The sequence below is a fragment of the Xiphophorus hellerii genome, chromosome 18, assembly GCF_003331165.1.
Source record: "Xiphophorus hellerii strain 12219 chromosome 18, Xiphophorus_hellerii-4.1, whole genome shotgun sequence".
Classification (NCBI taxonomy): Eukaryota; Metazoa; Chordata; class Actinopteri; order Cyprinodontiformes; family Poeciliidae; genus Xiphophorus; species Xiphophorus hellerii.
The window spans coordinates 2,248,682-2,267,051 of NC_045689.1; the positions used below are offsets into that span (position 1 = coordinate 2,248,682).

General features: G+C 38.6%; 2 protein-coding genes across 2 annotated transcripts; both read left to right on the forward strand.

The window, feature by feature from the left end:
* The first annotated feature begins 260 nt into the window (after nt 1-260).
* On the forward strand, nt 261-6,874 carry LOC116707526 (P2Y purinoceptor 14-like). Its single transcript, XM_032544905.1, has 3 exons — nt 261-629; nt 1,840-2,099; nt 5,793-6,874. Exons 1-3 carry the CDS (start codon nt 540-542, stop codon nt 6,475-6,477), a joined length of 1,035 nt encoding a protein of 344 aa, XP_032400796.1. The 5' UTR covers nt 261-539; the 3' UTR covers nt 6,478-6,874.
* A 6,762-nt stretch (nt 6,875-13,636) lies between these two features.
* LOC116707617 (P2Y purinoceptor 14-like) lies at nt 13,637-16,781 on the forward strand. The gene is made up of 3 exons (XM_032545032.1): nt 13,637-13,830; nt 13,907-14,166; nt 15,187-16,781. Exons 1-3 carry the CDS (start codon nt 13,696-13,698, stop codon nt 15,890-15,892), a joined length of 1,101 nt encoding a protein of 366 aa, XP_032400923.1. The 5' UTR covers nt 13,637-13,695; the 3' UTR covers nt 15,893-16,781.
* Nucleotides 16,782-18,370: the final 1,589 nt, after the last annotated feature.

The window sequence follows — 18,370 nt, forward strand, 5'->3', positions numbered from 1 at the left end:
CTTTCTGACATGTTTCTGTGTCTTTTGTTTTTGTTTTTGACTTGCAATTGTGACAGAGAGAATGTGCTGAATGGATCCAGAGCCTGAAGGGCGGAGCCGCGTCTGAGGCAGGTGATGCTGCAGGTGAGGTTCCCTTCAGGAGGCTCCACCATTTCAGTAAACAAACTTAAGATATTTATTCTAACATGATCAGGAGTGTTGAGGTTATGACGCGATGGGTTTCGATTGGTTTATTTTTGTTAGAAAAGTGTCAGCATAACACTGACTGCTAAACACATGAATGCAACTTTTATCGTTTCTTGTTTCTTGTCTGGCTTCCTTCTTGGTGTAGCAGGACTTCCTCTGGTTTCTATTTAAAACTGGCCAACGCGGAACAACCCTTACAAAATATAACAACCAAACCTGCAGCCTCAGATAAGCATCTACAGACTCACTCTGGTAGAATCTGAGTTGCTGCAGAGCTACTGTTCAAATCTGTCACTGAAGAGGAAATGATCTGTTGATTCTGTTCTGCCGGGTGAAACGTAGCTGACCCAGAGATGACCAACAACTCCACCAACCACGTCTGTAATCCAGTCAACAAATCGTCTCTTCCTGGATTCATATTCTTCTACAGTTTGGTGTTTGTGGTGAGTCTCAAACCAAAGGGTTGCCAGTGCCCGTGTTTCATGCTTTTCCTCTAAGCATTTGACTGCAGTTACAGTTTTCGCATTATTCAAATCACTATCAAAATTTGCAAAACAGTAAGTGCATTTCTCAAAACAATTTGTACAAAACCCCTCGGATCACCTGCAAAAGACGGTCTCTTTTTCAAAATGCTTAGTTCATCTTTGAAAAGTAAATACCAGTCAGTGAGTTTAGCAGTGCCTCAGAACGACGAGTCCTTGTCATTGTGTGAAACTGATTAGTCATGTTGTAAATATAGCAGCGTACTCTGTTGCAAACTATGGTTAATGTTTGCATGACAAGTATTGCAAATTGCGATTGTGAGAGATCAATAGCAAGAGATTCACATTTATGCTTTTACTGTAATTTGTTGACAGACAATGCCACTGTGATTCAGAAAGGGAAAGACAGAACAGCAGAGACCAAAAAACTAAAGTAGAACTGGGGACCTAAGACAAATCCATCAGTGGGGTTATGGAATAAAGATTAGAGGGAGAGGAAACCCATCAGCATCTTATTGTGGGTTTTATGGCCTGATGATGTTGGAGTGATGGAAACTGACATCATGTCTTCTTCAGACTCTTCCTCCTCTCTCTGGCTGTTGATGCCGCCCAATCTTTGCCCTGTAACATTGCATTGGCTCTGGCTGCATGCACTATATACATGCCAGTTGATGGTTCATTAGATGGAGCTTTGAGCTGTTCTAGCAAACTGGTTGATCATTGGTTGATCTCATGCTTCACAGGTTCACCTTTGTTGGAGAAAGTCAGGATTCTCCTGTGAGCAATTTATCAATTCAGGACAGATTTTTAGAAACAAAGTCTAATGGTAATGTATAGAAATATTTTTGACATGAAAAAGGTAAAGCAGAAAGAATCTAGGAGTTTAAATACTAACATCAAATGCATCAGTTGAATTTGGTACTCCACTGTTAATCTATTTAAATACAGCAAATATGATCAAACCGTGTAATCAGCAGATCTTCAAATGAAGCAGCTCAAATCAAATTAAAACAACACAATGAAACAATATCTAAATTGTTATATCTTAATGGATTTATCTCTGCCCAGACTGAAGACATCTCTTACTGCTAAGCTACAGTAAACAGGCCCATCAGCAGGAAAAATAATTCATCCAGAGCTTTCGTCTGATCTCCTGATGTTCCCTCTGCAGGTGGGTTTGATCCTGAACAGCTACACCTTGTGGTTCCACCTCTGCCGCACTCGGCAGAAAGTCCCTAAGAGCTGGATGATCTATCTGAAGAACCTGACAGCAGCCGACTTCCTGCTCTGCCTCGGACTTCCCCTCCGCATCGCTGACTATGCAGGCAGGTCCGACAAAGTTCACCTGTTCTACTGCACCTTTGGAGCCCCTGTCTTCTACATCAACATGTACATCAGTGTCCTACTTATGGGCTACATCGCCGTCAGCAGGTACAACTTCTATGAAAATTGTAAATAAAACCTGTACAAATGTCTGAGCTTCCCGTCAAACCCAGAAGGTCTCTTACCTTCCTTGAATGTAATCTGAGGATGACATATTGTCTCAGCTGTTAGCACTGTTGCTTTGCAGCAAGAAGATTCCCAGGAATTTGTCATGAATTGTGTAGTTTGTGTTGAGGATGGACGCGGCAGACCCAGATTGTTGATGAAAAATTATGGTTTTAATGATAAATAATGAAGTTCACAAAGTACAGGCAGCACAGGAGAGCAATAAGGCAAGGAGCACAGACACTGGCAGCACCTGGATAGGCACAACACAGGAACTAGGCAGACAGGCTGACGTCAGACAAGGACCCGACAGGGAGCAGGTGACCAGGTGACACAGATGGGGTTAAATCAGATGGGGGAGTAATCAGGGTAACGAGGGACAGCTGGGAACAATCAATAGCCAGACAAAAAACAACACAGAAACATAAATCCTCACAGAATCCTTTTTCCATGGAGTTTGCATTTTCTCCCTGTGCAAGTTTAAATTCTCCATGGGTAGTCCAACTTCCTCCCATAGTCCGAACACACTTGTGTCAGGTCCCTATATTGCCTTTAGGTTAGAGTGTGTGCATGTTTGTTTGTCCAGTAATGGACTGGTGATCTATTAAGGGGTTCCTGCCTCTCGCCTCCAATGACCTCTGAAGATAAACACCAAGGCTGCTGCTACCCTGCAGGATTAGTCAGGCATTTGGGACGGGACATCATAGTAGGCTAGAAATGACTGTTGCACAAGACTTCAAAATTGTCGGCTGATTTTCAAAACCAGACGAACTCCGTACGATATAAAACCTCCAGTATGTGAAGCATCAAGCCACATGCCAGGAACAACACAACACACATCAACCAGTCAACCAGATCACTCTTAACACAACACACATGAAAGAAACGTCTTAAGATAATCTTTAGAATTGTGTCGATAGTCGGGGCATTCTTAAGATTGTTGGAATTGGGACAAAAATCGACATAAAAATCTTCCTGTGTGAACTTGGTGTCGGCATCAGAGTCAGTGTCTTGAAACACTCAGACGCCGTGTTACAAATGTCTGACGAAAAGTTCTTCATCTTTATCTTTATTCATTTCATTCAATACAAATAAAAAAATTTTTAATACAAAGAAAAAAATAAAATAATTTAAAAAAGTGAAATGAAAGGTAGCAGAAAGAAGAAAATAATCTTATAATATCTGCCCCTTTTTCTCAACTATGGATCAAAACAACAAAAAACAAACAAACAAAAAAAAAAAAAAAAAAAAAACTAAAATTTTTTTGATTTGTCTTATGTGACAAAAAAAAGAAAACAAAGGAAGAACAAAGAAACAAGGTCAATCATCAATCTCAACTGAACAATACTATACTTTGACTTTATACTATTTCATACTTCTTCAAAAAAACAATCTTTAACATTCTTTTAAACATGTGTAATGATTTAGCATTTTTAACATCGTTTTGCAGGTCGTTCCACAGTTTGACTCCTTGTATCGAAGTACATCGTTCTTTCAAACAAGTTCTGAATTTAGGTTTCTTAAAAATCTGTGTCCCCTTAAGGTTATAACCACTCTCTCTCTTTTCAAAATTTTTTTGGATGTTTAAGGGTAATGTTTTTAGGTGTGCCTTATACATAACCAACAAAATATTATAATCAACTAAATCATTGAATTTCAAAAACCTCAAATTACAAAATAATATATTTGTTGGATATTTACCATGTTTTCGAGCAATAACTCTTATTGCCCTTTTTTGCAAAACAAAAACAGATTTTATACTAGTATAACATGCCTTTCCCCATACCTCAACACAATAAACCAAGTGTGGAACAATTAGTGCATTATACAACATAAATAGTGCATGATCATTCAGAAAATCCCGTACTTTATAAAGCACTGCAATTGATTTTGCTAATTTTGTTCTTAAGTAATTCAAATGGGATTTCCATGATAATTTCTCGTCAATTATCACACCCAAAAATTTCACCTCACTAACTCTACAAATCTCTACACCATCAACTTTAAATGGAGTATTTACAGTTCTTTGTCTCCTTGTAAATAACATATAATTTGTTTTGTCCAAATTTAAAGATAATTTATTTAGTTTGAACCATTTATGTATTTGCATAAATTCTATTTTCATTTCTTTTAACATCCCTTTTATATCATTGCCCTGACAAAAAAAAGTGGTATCATCCGCAAATAGAATACATTTGAAAAACCCTGATACATTTACCAAATCATTTACATATAAAATGAACAACTTTGGTCCAAGTACTGAGCCCTGTGGAACTCCACATGTAATTTCACAAAATTCGGATCTAGTATCATGTACTTGTACAAACTGTTTTCTATTCTCCAGGTAACTCGAAATCCACTGTAATGCCGGCCCTCTAATCCCGTATTTAATAAGTTTTTTGAGTAAAATGCTATGGTCAATCGTGTCGAATGCTTTCTTTAGATCGACATAAATGCTGGCACTATATTGTTTTTGATCAATAGCATTTGTTATATGTTCTATCAGTTCCATAAGGGCCATTGATGTCGAATTTTTGGCTCTAAATCCATATTGACTACTACTTAATATATTATTTTTATCTATAAATGTATCTAATCTATTTACAAATAGTTTCTCCAAAATTTTTGAGAACTGTGGCAACAACGATATCGGTCTGTAATTACTAAACATACATTTCTCACCATTTTTGTAAATGGGAATTACCTTTGCTATTTTCATGGCGTCTGGAAATTTTCCTGATGAGAATGACAAATTACAGATATAGGTGAATGGTTTAATTACATAAGACATAATTTCCTTTACAAATTTCATATCCATATTTACCCAATCCTTTGATTTTTTATCCGCCATTTTGTTTACGATACTCAGTATTTCTTTCTCATCCGTTTCTCCAAGAAAGATGCTGTTTGGACAACTCCCAATTTTTTGGGTAACATCGCTATCATCTTTTGGTATCTGAGCAGCAAGTCTTGGACCAACATTTACGTAATAATGATTGAATTCGTTTGCTATTTCATTCCGATCATAAATTTCAGTATTTTCTTTTAAAAAGTGTGTTGCAATACCAGATTTTATTGTATGCTTTGTAGAAACACTATGTATAACTGTCCATATTGCTTTTGTGTCACCGTTACTTTTTGTTAATAGGTCGGTATAATATTCTTTTTTATGTTTTCTTATAATCCATGTCAATTTATTTTTATATTTCTTATATCTATCCTCTGCTTCTTTCGTTTTTAACATCAAAAAGGATGAATACAAATTATTCTTTTTTTTACAAGCATTTCTCAACCCTTTTGTCATCCATGGCTTGTCAACAGCATCTTTCTTAACAAAATTAGTTGTCATACAATGTCTTTTATACAGAACTCCCAAAATATTCATAAACATAAACAGTTCTGGCTCCTAACTTTGACAGGAAGTTAAAGAAGAAGGTTTAACTTCCTGTCAAGCCTAAAAGGTTTGACAGGAAGTTAAACCTTCTTGTTTAACTTTATAGATAAAGTGTATTACAATCAAGACACATTTGTATAAATGTCAATAGTCAGAGACCTTTGCTAGAATTAGATGTTCACTTTTATAAACTGTCAAAATTGTTTAACTTAAATATCCCTGATATTGTATTAATTCTCCAGGTACATGAAGATCTTTCATCATCTGAGGACTTCCTTCCTGATAACGGCTCGAGCTGCCCGCTTCCTCTCAGGAGCCACCTGGGTTTTCTCCCTGGTTCCAATGCTTGTATACATCATCCTGATGCTGAACACCGACAGATCTTCTTTTTCTGGTGCCAGAATTTGTGATGTCTTGCAGAGTGAATCAGTCAAAGTACTCTACAAGCTTTTCCATGCTGGTGCTGCCATCATCTTCCTGTCAGTGCTCTCCTCTCTGGTCTTCTGCTACTGCAGCGCCTCCCGCAGGGTTTTCCAGATCCAGCGGAGGCAAGAGGGCTCCTCCAACTGCAAGAAGCTTGTGAAGTCTCGCAGGAACATGTTGGTGTTAGTCAGTGTGTTCTGCATTTGCTTTCTTCCCTATCATCTGGTTCGACTTCCATACATCATACTTCAAGGACAGTGTTCTGTGCTGCTCTATTACCTGAAGGAGGTGACTGTCCTAATATCGGTTTTTAATGTCTGTCTAGATCCTCTGATTTACGTCTTTCTTTGTAAGGAGTTCAGGGCCCAGTTGAACCTGCAGCACATGTTCTCCACTACAAAAGACAACTCAAGCATCTCAGTTTCAGAGGCTAAAGATGAAACTGAGGAATGGGAAACCAACAGACCCAGCAGTGAAAACACAGAATCCCATAAACTGAGATAAAAAGAAATGGATGTAATCAGGATTGTTCTGGTTCTGGAAACCACAGACAGTTTGTCACCCAAAAAACTGAATTCAAGACACAGAAAGCTGTGAAGTACAAAAAGGTGTCATGGTATGGAGAGTCTTCTTTTACCATGGTATCAAGTTTGAATGCTTCAAAATAAAGAGACCTAAACTAAACTAAAAATTAGTTCAGTTATTGACAGGAAAGTTGACTGATTAGAAGACTTTTCATTTTATAGCAAATGTTTGAGCTTGTAAAGAAAAAATGCTGCATTTTATGGTTGAATGAAACCAAATACAGTAAAAATTTTCTTCATCTTTAGATTTGAAACAAGTTGAACTTTGTTTGCATTTGAATGTATGAAAATAAAGCTACTCACTTCTGTAAAGAAGATAATGTTGTGAAAACTGTGGAAATGGGATGAAATTCAGGGCAAACATTCAAATTAATAATCATTTACTCTCACAGGCCTGAGAGTTCATAAATGCCACTCCACACTGCAAAAACATAAAATCCTAACAAGTACTTGTGGTCTAACTTCTTGTGTAAATATCTAAGTACACTTGAAAATAAGACAAAATAACTTACTTTCCAGCAAGACGGGAGCTTGTTTTAAGTCAATAATTCCTCAATATTGATGAAAAGTTCTAGTTTCACTGGCAGATTATTTCACTATTAAAACATTTCTCTCACTGAAAAGTTACCTGTATTGTACTAAGATATTTGCACTAGGAAATGCACAATAAATACTTGGTGATATTTTATATTTTCACTGTGCACTGCGAGATCAGACATATATGCTACCAACCACCAAAGTTACAAAACCCTGTTTTTCTTCTAGAGAAGTCCTTACCAGACAGACCACAGAAAGAAAGAAACGTCTGATCTCCCGGTGGTGAAACCATTTTACAGCCTGCAGCTCTCACACCTCATGTGTTTGATTCATTTCTACTCCATTAGTCTGTTACCCAGTCCTTTACTCAACCTGTCATAATCTACTTTAGCTGTTATAATGAGCGTTTATTGGCCCAAGCAATTACTCTGAATCCACCTACTTCCTGCCACAAGAACATATAAAGATAAGACTTCTATATTATATAGGGGGGCTTGGTGGAAATAAATTTGTTTCCTGTTATTTAAATCAATAAGATGAAAGGAAAGATGTGGCATCCGAGAAGATTTCTAGCAGATAGCATTCAGAAAACTGCCTCTCGTAGCTAATCTCTCTCGCCTGAGGAAACGTCAGGCTGACAGAAAGCTGCTGAAGCTGAGAGACGAAGAACAAACACAGCTGTAAGTACTTTCAGACAAAATCCATCCTGCAGATTCTTTCAGCTTTGGGATCGTCTTTTTAGTCAAGAGCTCAGACGTTTCCATTTTACTACATTTATTTTACATATACTTGTTGTTTTAGTGATTATTAATTTCATCCAAGACCGCTGGAGCTGCTTTAATAGCTGAGTGGCAGATCTAGAAAATGTTACACATGGATGGGACAAGATGTGTATGGAGGTATGGAGGACCAAAACTGACATAATAAAAAATAAAAGCATAACTATATATTTTGTATTTCCTGTTCCTTCTTACATGCGCTGTCATCAAAAAGTTTTGATGAAAAGAAAATTTTTCTTTTCCTTACACATGTATTTTCATCAAGAAAAGTATACATCTTCTTTTTCATTTCCCCTAAATGTGTTTTTGTCAAGAAAAGTACATATTTAGTTTTTTCCTTATACAAGCCCTCGTTCTGTTGTCATTGCCCCCTCTCCTTTCTCTGCCTCTCCATGTCCATCTTTATGTTAATGAGGACAGCTGCCTTCTCTGTCCAGCTCCTCCTATACAGCTTTTCAACCAACATCACTGCTTAAGACGTTGTGGGACGTTTACGTCTTGTGCAGTCGCTCGGCGCCATCTTTACAGGCCACAGACCAAAACAGACTTTATTCTGGTGTTTTCATTGTGTTACGGACTGCAGTGAAATTAGTTTCAAGTTGGATATTGGATATTCCAATATCCGCGGCGCAAGCGGCATTTAGCTCCAGATTGAGCCGATTTATGAACGTTAATTTTGGCCAGCCGTTCTCTACCGCTCCCTCCTCAAGCGCTCAGAGGTTCACTTAGGGCCAAACTCCAGTCCTGCAGGGCCGCTGTCCTTCGACTTTTAGATGTGCCTCTGCTGCAGCACCTGAACAGAATAATTAGGTCATTAAGGCTCTGGAGAACCTGATCTACACAAGGAGGAGGAAATTAAACCGTTTCATTCCAGGGTTTTGTACCTGTGGCTCATCTAAAACCTGCAGGACAGCGACTGGAGTTTGACACCTGCTGAGTATCTGATCATTACTTGCTGCAATAAGGTCATCAACCCAAATAATCAAGATTACTCTCTCAGTAAATAATCATAAATGTTTTTCATTGCAGTAAATTTGAATGTGTTTCATTTTGCCAGTAATTTTTGAATTCTGATTAGAGCTGTATACTTTTAATTTTTGACTTTGCATTTTCTGCCTAGTGCTGCAGTATAACTGTTGGTTTGTTTTCCCTCAAACACAGAAGTTAGTTAGACCTACAGCGGTTAGAGCGGTTATTACAACAGTTAGTAGAGCAGTTCGTCTTCATGGAGCAAACGGCAGCATTGTTTCACGCTGGCAGCCCTCTCGAGTCCAAAGGTGTGAAAACTTATTCACTTTAATGTATATTTGTTTGTTAATATGTTTGGCAAAGACTTAAAGTAACATAAGAATGGAAACTGATTAGTTAATGAATAGTTACAGACGTCTTATATGTATTTCAGCTCTTACGGTGGTGACATGTAATGTAGGTTACAACACTAAGGGAATTAAATCTCATAAAAACCATCAGTAAAACTTCATCCTTGTTCGGAACAGCAGGATACTCTCTCACTTTCTCTACTGTCAACACAATCATCAGCAGGGTTCTGCACAAATCATGTAGCATTTTATTCCAACTTCGTCCCGACTGTTTCAGACCATAAAGTGACTTATTAAGCTTACAGACTAATTTCTCTCCTGTCTCAGTCAACACTTCAAATCCTTCAGGTTGTTCTAAAAATACATCACAATCAATAAATATGCCGTTTTACATCCATTTGGTGCAATTAGAACAAGCACAGATGTCATATCAGCAGACGGGGAAAAAGTCTCATTATAGTCGATACCAGCAACCTGACTGTAGCCTTTTGCTACGTCTAGCTTCATAAAGTGTCTCAACTGGAGTTTTTTTAGTAGCAAATACCCATCTGCCCCCCTGTTTGTTTACCCAGGTAATGCTGATGTAATATTATTCTCTATCAAAGAGTCCATTTCATCCTTCATAGCTCTGATTGTGGTGAGCTTAGAGCCTCTTCCAGGGTCTTTGGCACATCAGATACGATCCTACAGCAACAGTCAATGTTCATGTTCGCTCGACCATCCTCACATCTCATGTCAGTCCTGATCTGCATGATACTTCGGAGGTCTCCTTCCTCTCTTAGGATAACGTCCACCAACGTTACCTTCACTTTGAGCGAAGTTGCTATCTGTGTCACAAGTCTCAATTTTAATCTCCTGTGAGATAATTGTTGTCAAATCTGGATTTGGTTGCTGACTTTCAACTGTCTTTTGAGTACAATGTCCTCATTTATGTCTTCATCAGTCTGAGTGTCTCATTCACTTTTTGTGGTAAACTTTACCATCCTACTGCTAAGTACTCTGCCTGTGTCTGGATAAAGGATAAGATATGCAGGACTATTTAATCGTAGCCAACAAAAATCCCCCTTTTCACAACGTGGATCCAACTTTTTCTTGTCATATTTATATGCATAACATTCAAATCCAACAGTCTTCATTTATGAAAGGTCCGGTTTCTTTCGAGTTAACTTGTAACATGGAGTTTGCTCAACACGTCTGTTGTAACATCTATTACGGATAATAGCAGCCGCCTGAACTGCGCATGTCCATAAATCTTTAGGCGGATTACTCTCAATTAACATTCATCTTGCCATTTCAAAGACAGTTGTCCATGTTCCCTCAGCTGTCCCTTCCTGATGGGGAGAATAAGGAGCTGAAGTTTCATGTCTGATGGCATTTTAACTAATCAATGCCTTAGATATAAACTCAGTTCTATTATCTGATCTTGGACATTTAATATTCCCAAAAGGTGTCACATCTGCAATAAACTTCACTGTACCTTTAACAGTATCACACTTTGCTTTCAGGATATCGGTGAAAATAGCACCTGAATAACCATCTGTAAAAGCTAAGGTACATCTAAACCCATCTTTAGCAGCTGGTTCTATTGGTCCAGCCAGATCTGCACACCTTTAGCTTTTTCATCAGGATCTCTACTGGTCTGAGCAAATTAACCCTTTATGGATACTTCACATTTCAAATCAGGTTTTTCAGTTTTACCTCTAATTTTCATTCCATCTGCAACTCTCTCCAACTTTGATACAGTTGCTTTTACAGTGACCATCTGCTTCCACTTGCACTCATCAACCTCATCTGTAACAGTATTTAAATAGAGCAGTCTGTCACTAACATTAATGTCAAAAGCCGTACCATTTTTATGGATGAGGCGGTTCTGTCCATCTTTGAAGATGACTGTCACTCTTTAGGCAGTTGCAGCTTTAACAGAAAATATGTCCTGGGAAAATAACGGCATGTATAAAGTGTCAAAATCATCTCCACAATTTGGCTGTTTCTCAAGTGAACTCTGTGGTGCCTTTCGCCAGCGCGATGCCACTGCCCTCACACCGTCAGCCAACTCCAAAACATGAGTTTTAATAGTTGAGTCGAAATCCATGAATTGGCAGAAAGTGGCCCTTCACCTTCACACCGTAGATCTGGGCGTCGTCCATCTGCTCCATCTCGAAAGCGAGCGTGTGGTTTTCTGAAGAGACGTCAGCTCCGGCTTTTCTGCTGTCATCCGCAGCAACTCGCATGACAAGGGAAAGACTCTTATCATCCAAGACTTGAATTAGTTCTGTATGCGGCTCTTCATTGTCAGTGGCGTCATCAGGTTCTCCTTTCAATAATACGGTGTTCTTCAGCTCAACCAGACGTAAGTGGGCCAAAAACTTTGTTTCCCACAACTCTTTCATCTCCATCAAAGAATAATCAGTTCCATCAGCTCCCAAACTCCTTCCTGGGCCCATAACCTGCTGATGCTGCCATCTTTAAAGGGCTGGAAATGCCAGTAAGTGACAGATGAAAGACTCAGCCTTCAGTTACATTTGGCCTGAGTGACCTGTGGGCTTTTATTAGCAAATTGCACCCACCTGTGTAAACCTCCACCCACAACAGGAAGTCAGAAAGAACATCAACAATAAGATTCAACACCTGATAGCACAACGTGTCAGTCTACAGATTACTTTAGCTGTTATAATGAGCGTTTATTGACCCAAGCAATTACTCTGAATCCACCTACTTCCTGCCACAAGAACATATAATGATAAGACTTCTATATTATATATGGGGGCTTGGTGGAAATAAATTTGTTTCCTGTTATTTAAATCAATAAGATGAAAGGAAACATGTGGTAGCTGAGAAGATTTCTAGCAGATAGCATTCAGAAAACTGCCTCTCGTAGCTAATCTCTCTCGCCTGAGGAAACGTCAGACTGACAGAAAGCTGCTGAAGCTGAGAGACGAAGAACAAACACAGCTGTAAGTACTTTCAGACAAAATCCATCCTGCAGATTCTTTCAGCTTTGGGATCGTCTTTTTAGTCAAGAGCTTAGACGTTTCCATTTTACTACATTTATTTTATGCATATATGATGCTTTAGTGGTTATTAATTTCATCATTAAGACTGCTGGAGCTGCTTTAATAGCTGAGTGGCTGAAAATGTTGCACATGTATGGGACAGGAAGGAAGTGGCAAAAGGTGTAAGAAGGGTGGAAAGACCCTTTAAGGACATTCATGATGTTGGTGGGGCCTGGAATGAAAACAGTTTTGACACAACAACACAAATTGTTGCTGAACTGGTTAGCTCCTTCAGTGACAGACTGTTGATTCTAACTACACAAAGAAACCAAAGGAGATCTTTCCACCCAGCAGATGTCAGATCCCATCACAGCTCCCAACAAATTCAATAAGTGCTGGTATTCAAACACTTATTCTCCATTTTACTAATTTAAATAAAATCTTTGATGGTAAGACAAGCAACTTTATTCATACAGGACCTTCTAGTCAAAGGCAACTCAAAGAGCTTACAGACAGAAGTTAACAACATACATTAAGATAAAGCATAGAACAGATTTAGATTAAATAGATTTAAAAATAAAATAAGCATCTGCACATCTTTAGGCACAATTTTTATGGTCCTTACTGAAAATAATTTCTTTTTAATGTGCAAACATGCAAATTTTGTACAATTTATGGCACTCAAAGGCCAAACCTATGAACAACTGAGGATGTGTGGCAAGACTAATGCATTGAAGAGTAACATAATGATCATAAGAACCAATTAAGATCAGAAGTTTGTACTTCCTGACTTCTCATTATCTGGTGTCGTTTTTAAAGTGTGTGCTGCTGCCAGATACCTGGGACCTGATATACCTGATGACCTGACTGACGATAAGGACGTTTACAGACGTCGTTTAATGTAAACACAAGCCAACATGCTGGTACGAATCAGGATGTGTTCTGTCTCGGTGACAGTGGCTCTTTTTAAAGCGTTGTGCGCTCTGTGTATTCTGCTCACTTATGGAGAAAGTACAAGCAAAACAGTTTACAGAAACTCAAAGTGCTTACAATGATGGAGTGAGGAACCTGCTTAGGATGCCGAGACAGACGAGTGCGTTACTTGGTGGTGTGGGTGTCCCCATATTTCATGCTGTATTACAAAACCTTATGTACAGATTTATGTCTAGATTATGTGCTTCTTCAAATGACATCATCCTGATACTAACGGATTTTGCACAATGCTCAGTCAGGTTTAAGTCCAAAATGTGCAGCCACTGGCGATTTAGCCTCTCTGTAAATCAGTGACAGGATATTTGTGATTACAATTTTTTTAATGTGATTTAATTGTATTTTTTATTTTTTAAATTATCACTATTTTAATTTTTTTCTCATATGGACCTAGTCGTGTCTTTAATAGAGCTGATGATAGAAAATGAATCGGTGCAGATGCTCTCCATCCATTCATCCTTATCACCATGTGATTTCTTTGACAGTTCTGTTTTGCTGCTTATGATAAACCTCCAGAACCATGGATGCAACAACGTCATCCATCCATGAATCACATGTCCACAACCATGAATCACATGTCCACAATACCACATGTCATTTATCTGTAAAATCATACCACTCTTTCCTAGTAGTGGTCTACAGTCTGCTGTTTCTGGTGAGTATCATGTCTTTGGGTTGCACTAAGCAATTTAGGCAAAAATCATTCAAATGATTGATGATTTCCTCTGCAGGTGGGCTTTAGCCTGAACAGCTTCACCTTGTGGTTTCACTGCCGTGCAGCTCATGGACAAGTGTCCAAGAGCTGGATGATCTACCTGAAACATCTGACAGCGGCTGACTTCCTGCTCTGCGTCAGCCTCCCGCTGCGCATTATTTACTACGGCAACAGCTCATTCATCATCCACCTGCTCTACTGCAGCATCGGAGCCCCGCTCCTGTTTGTGAATTGGGCTGCTAGCATCCTGTTCATGGCATATATAGCAGCTAACAGGTACCTCACCTCAACTACAAACCAGATTATTAATTTAGACTATTGTTTAAAGCATGGGTCCCACATAATTTGCAGTCAAGGTAATTAACTTAGACTTAGACTGACTTTATTGTCATTTTGCATGCACAGGGTGTATACAGAACGAAATTTCGTTGCATACGGCTCAGAACAATGTTTTGAGGTTCCAATGTTGTGAGGTTACTCCAGAATAAAATAAAATACAGTATAAAATATGAATATAAATATAAATATAAAGTGCAGGACTGACAGTAAAATAGAAGTTATTTAGCTCTGTACATGTGCAAGGTATAAAGTGGAGACCAGTTTTTAAGTGCAGTCCAGTTAAGAGTTCAGCAGTCTGATGGCAAGTGGGAAAAAGCTGTTTCAGAACCAGGTGGACCTGCACCGGATGCTGCAGAACCTCTTTCCAGAGGGCAGCAGGGAGAACAGTCCATGGTGGGGGTGTGAGGGGTCACTGACGATGTTTCGGCCTCGGGACACGCAGCGCTGGGATGAAATGTCCTGAATGGAGGGAAGGGGGGCCCCGAAAATTAAAAATTAATTTTTAATTAAATTAAATAGACAGATAAAAATGTGAGTACATTTGAGGTGGATAAGATAGGCTAATGCTAGCCTAAATGTTATCATTAGTATTATGGCTACTTTAGCTTTATATCTATATTGAACAAAAATATAAACGCTCCATGTCAAATATATAGCTATTCAGACCCAATTGTTACATAACTATTTGCAGCTCCATCTCTACCACCATAAATTAGGGATAGATAATAAATTATCTTTCCCTAGCTTCATCCTCCTTGTAAGGAAGAATGTGGAAACACTACAAAGGAATTTCAAGCTTTTAATCGAAAGAAATATAAAGAAGAGCCAGAACAAAACTCAGCACCCATCGTCAATGACTTTTTCTTCACTTTTGTATTTCATTCTGCAGAAATTCAGGTTGCTTCAAGGTCCAGCAAATCAAATGAATGGTCCCTGAATCCTTGTCCTTCTCCACAGATACATGAAGATATTTTATTCCACGGGAACTCACTTCCTGATGACTCCCAAAGCCAGCCACATCATCTCGATAACCACCTGGGTTGTTCTACTGACCATGATAACACCTTACTCCATCCTGATGCTGATAAACGAGAAACATCACGATGATGAACACAGCATGTGTGATCATCTGATCAGTGAACCTGTGAAACCACTGCACGTACTGAGTCATGGTTTTGCTTTCATCATCTTCCTTTCAGGACTCTTTTCTCTGGTTTTCTTCTACTACAGCACCTCCCGCAGGGTGCTGCAGGTCCAGCAGGCCCAAGTGGCCTCCCCCAACTCCAAAAAGCTTATGAAGTCTCGCAGGAACATGTTGGTGTTGGTCAGTGTGTTCTGCTTTTGCTTTGTTCCTTATCACATTGTTCAACTTCCATATGTCCTACTTGAGGAAAACTGTTCGGTAGAGTTGTACTACGTCAAGGAGTTTGCCGTGTTACTATCAGTTTCTAACATCTGCCTGGATCCTCTTATTTACGTCTTTCTTTGTAAGGAGTTCAGGGCTCAACTTAACCTGAAAAAAATATTCTGTCCAAAATGCAAGAGAAACACCTCCAGTTTGGAGGCAAGTGACAGTGAGGATCAGCCGAACACCATCAACACCATCAATGACATCAACACCATCAATGACATCAACACCATGTCAGAGCTCCAGGAGCAATAAAACTGGCACTGGTCAGAGTTCCTCACTGTTCATTTACAAATAGCATGTGCAATATGTATGTATGTGTGTGTGTGTAGGAACTGAGGGTGTAAATAAGTGATATAAAGCATAACTGGATAATTTTTGAATACAAGCTTATTAATTGAATCTGTCTGCTTCCATTTACTTCTAACTTTCTAATTTCCTGCTAATTAAAATCCCCACGAGCCGAACTTGAAAATTGGACGTTATGCTACTAACACTTAGCTTTCGTCAACAACTCAGAGGCAGAAGTCAGAGCTCCGCGCAGCGCAAGTAATGTCCCGGCCGGAACATGGTGCGCTAAATAATAAAACATAAATTAACGAAGCTTTGAGGCAGGTAAATTTTCCTCAAGGAATTTTAATAATCGAGGTACTTGAATCATTCGAGGAATCGTTTCAGCCCTAGTTAATAAATAGTGTTTATCTTATTGATCTTCAAATGGCACAGAGCCTCCATTTACCTGTTATGATGAAATGACAATTGCTTTCTCTCCTCCTGCCAAGCAACCACTGAAATATGTGCATGTGAAATTTTGAGCTTGTACAGGTAGACGTGCACACGGGCCAGCGACGGGACACCAGAGAGTTGAAAGATGTTGTTGTTAAAGTTGCCCAACATCTGGTCTGTTGGGTTCACCCAGACTGGCCGGAAAATCAATCACTGCTAGTTCTAATTATTCATCACTCACATTCTTAAAGTCACAACATAACTTGAGAATTTTAAGCCATCAAGAGTTGCTAAAGATGTTCAACATATTTGCCAAATAATACAATTCTATGTTATTGTAAATATTTCTGTCACATTTCGATTACTGTTCAATTGTTTGGACGAACACGTCATCAAATAAAGTAAAAAAAAAGTTACAGTTGGTGCAAAACAAGGCTGCATGAGTGGCTCTAAAATGCTTTTTGAACTAATGGAGCAAAAATACTACAACTCTCCTGGTTCCAGGTGAAGATCAGATGGTTGTATAGAACAGCTACATTTTTAAGTTGTACTGTTAAACACAAACGGCATTCATGTTATATCAAAAATGACATGGATGTTGAAGTCTTCCACAAACATTAAACAGTCATTACCAGAGAATACCACGGATAGACGGCCAACAAAAAACATAAAACAAACGATGCATTATATTTCGGGATGGGGAGTGTGTTTGTGTAGACAATGTTAGAGTTGAATGTTCTCCCCATAAGTGTGTGGATTCACTCCGGGTACTCCACCAACAGGCCAAACAACACGGCAGGAGATGGTGATGCTCCACTTGAAGCTGAATCTTTGACACATGGCCACCAGATGGCGCTGTGCTGAAAAACTTCGTCTGGCATTCACTAGTTATCGGCATTTCCACATTGCTTCATAAGTGTAAACATGTTTGTCCTGTGATCAGTTACAGCTTATCGCAGGGTTGTTTTTATTCAGTTTATAAAAACTTTCATTTCATAGTAAACATGAGGGTAATGTAAATGTTCCTCTTGTCTGATCATTTTAGCTCTGAAAAATGTGAAGAGACCACCTTAGTGAACCCCATAGAAAACCTCCTGGTTATTCCACCAAACATTGATTTCTGAACCCTTCCTGAGTTAAATCATTAGTATTGTTGTTTCTAAATGAATATGAAACTTGTTTTCTTTGCATTATTTGAAGTCTGAAACGCTGCATCTTTTTCGTTATTTTGATCATTTCTCATTTTCTGCAAATTGCTTCAAATTTCAGAGACATGTCAGTAGTTCGTAGAATAAAAGATCAATGCTTATTTTACTCAAACATGTACCTATAAAGAGTAAAATAAGAGAAATTTTAAGAGGTCTCTAAATTATTTCTAGAGCTGTATAAATATGGTGGTGCAGCGGTAAAGCAAGTGCATCTAATATAGAGCCAAGCTAATTATAAAGGCTACTAGTTCCAAAGAAAGCATATGTTTTGTTAAAAGAAGAAAGGAGCTTTCACACCTTGTGTGTTTAAGCACATTCAATAAAAACATCACTCAGTAAAACATCAGGGATGACTCATTTACCCCATGATAAACCACTAAGCAATCAGGAAGTTTGCAAATAAATTTGTTTCCTATTATTTAAATCAATAAGAAGAAATGAAACCTGTAATAGCTGAGAAGATTTCCAGCAGATAACATCAATTTCTGTGAAAATCCGAAAACTGCCTCGTAGCTAATCTCTCTAGACTGAGGAAACGTCAGACTGACAGAAACCTGCAGAAGCTGAGAGACGAAGAACAAACACAGCTGTAAGTACTTTCAGACAAAATCCATCCTGCAGATTCTTTCAGCTTTGGGATCGTCTTTTTAGTCTAGAATTCAGATGTTTCCGTTTTACTACATTTATTTTATGCATATTTGATGTTTTAAAGATTATTAATTTCATCCAAGACTGTTGTGGAGCTGCTTTAATAGCTGAGTGGACTGACAAGTATGGGTGGAAAATCCACATATGTAAA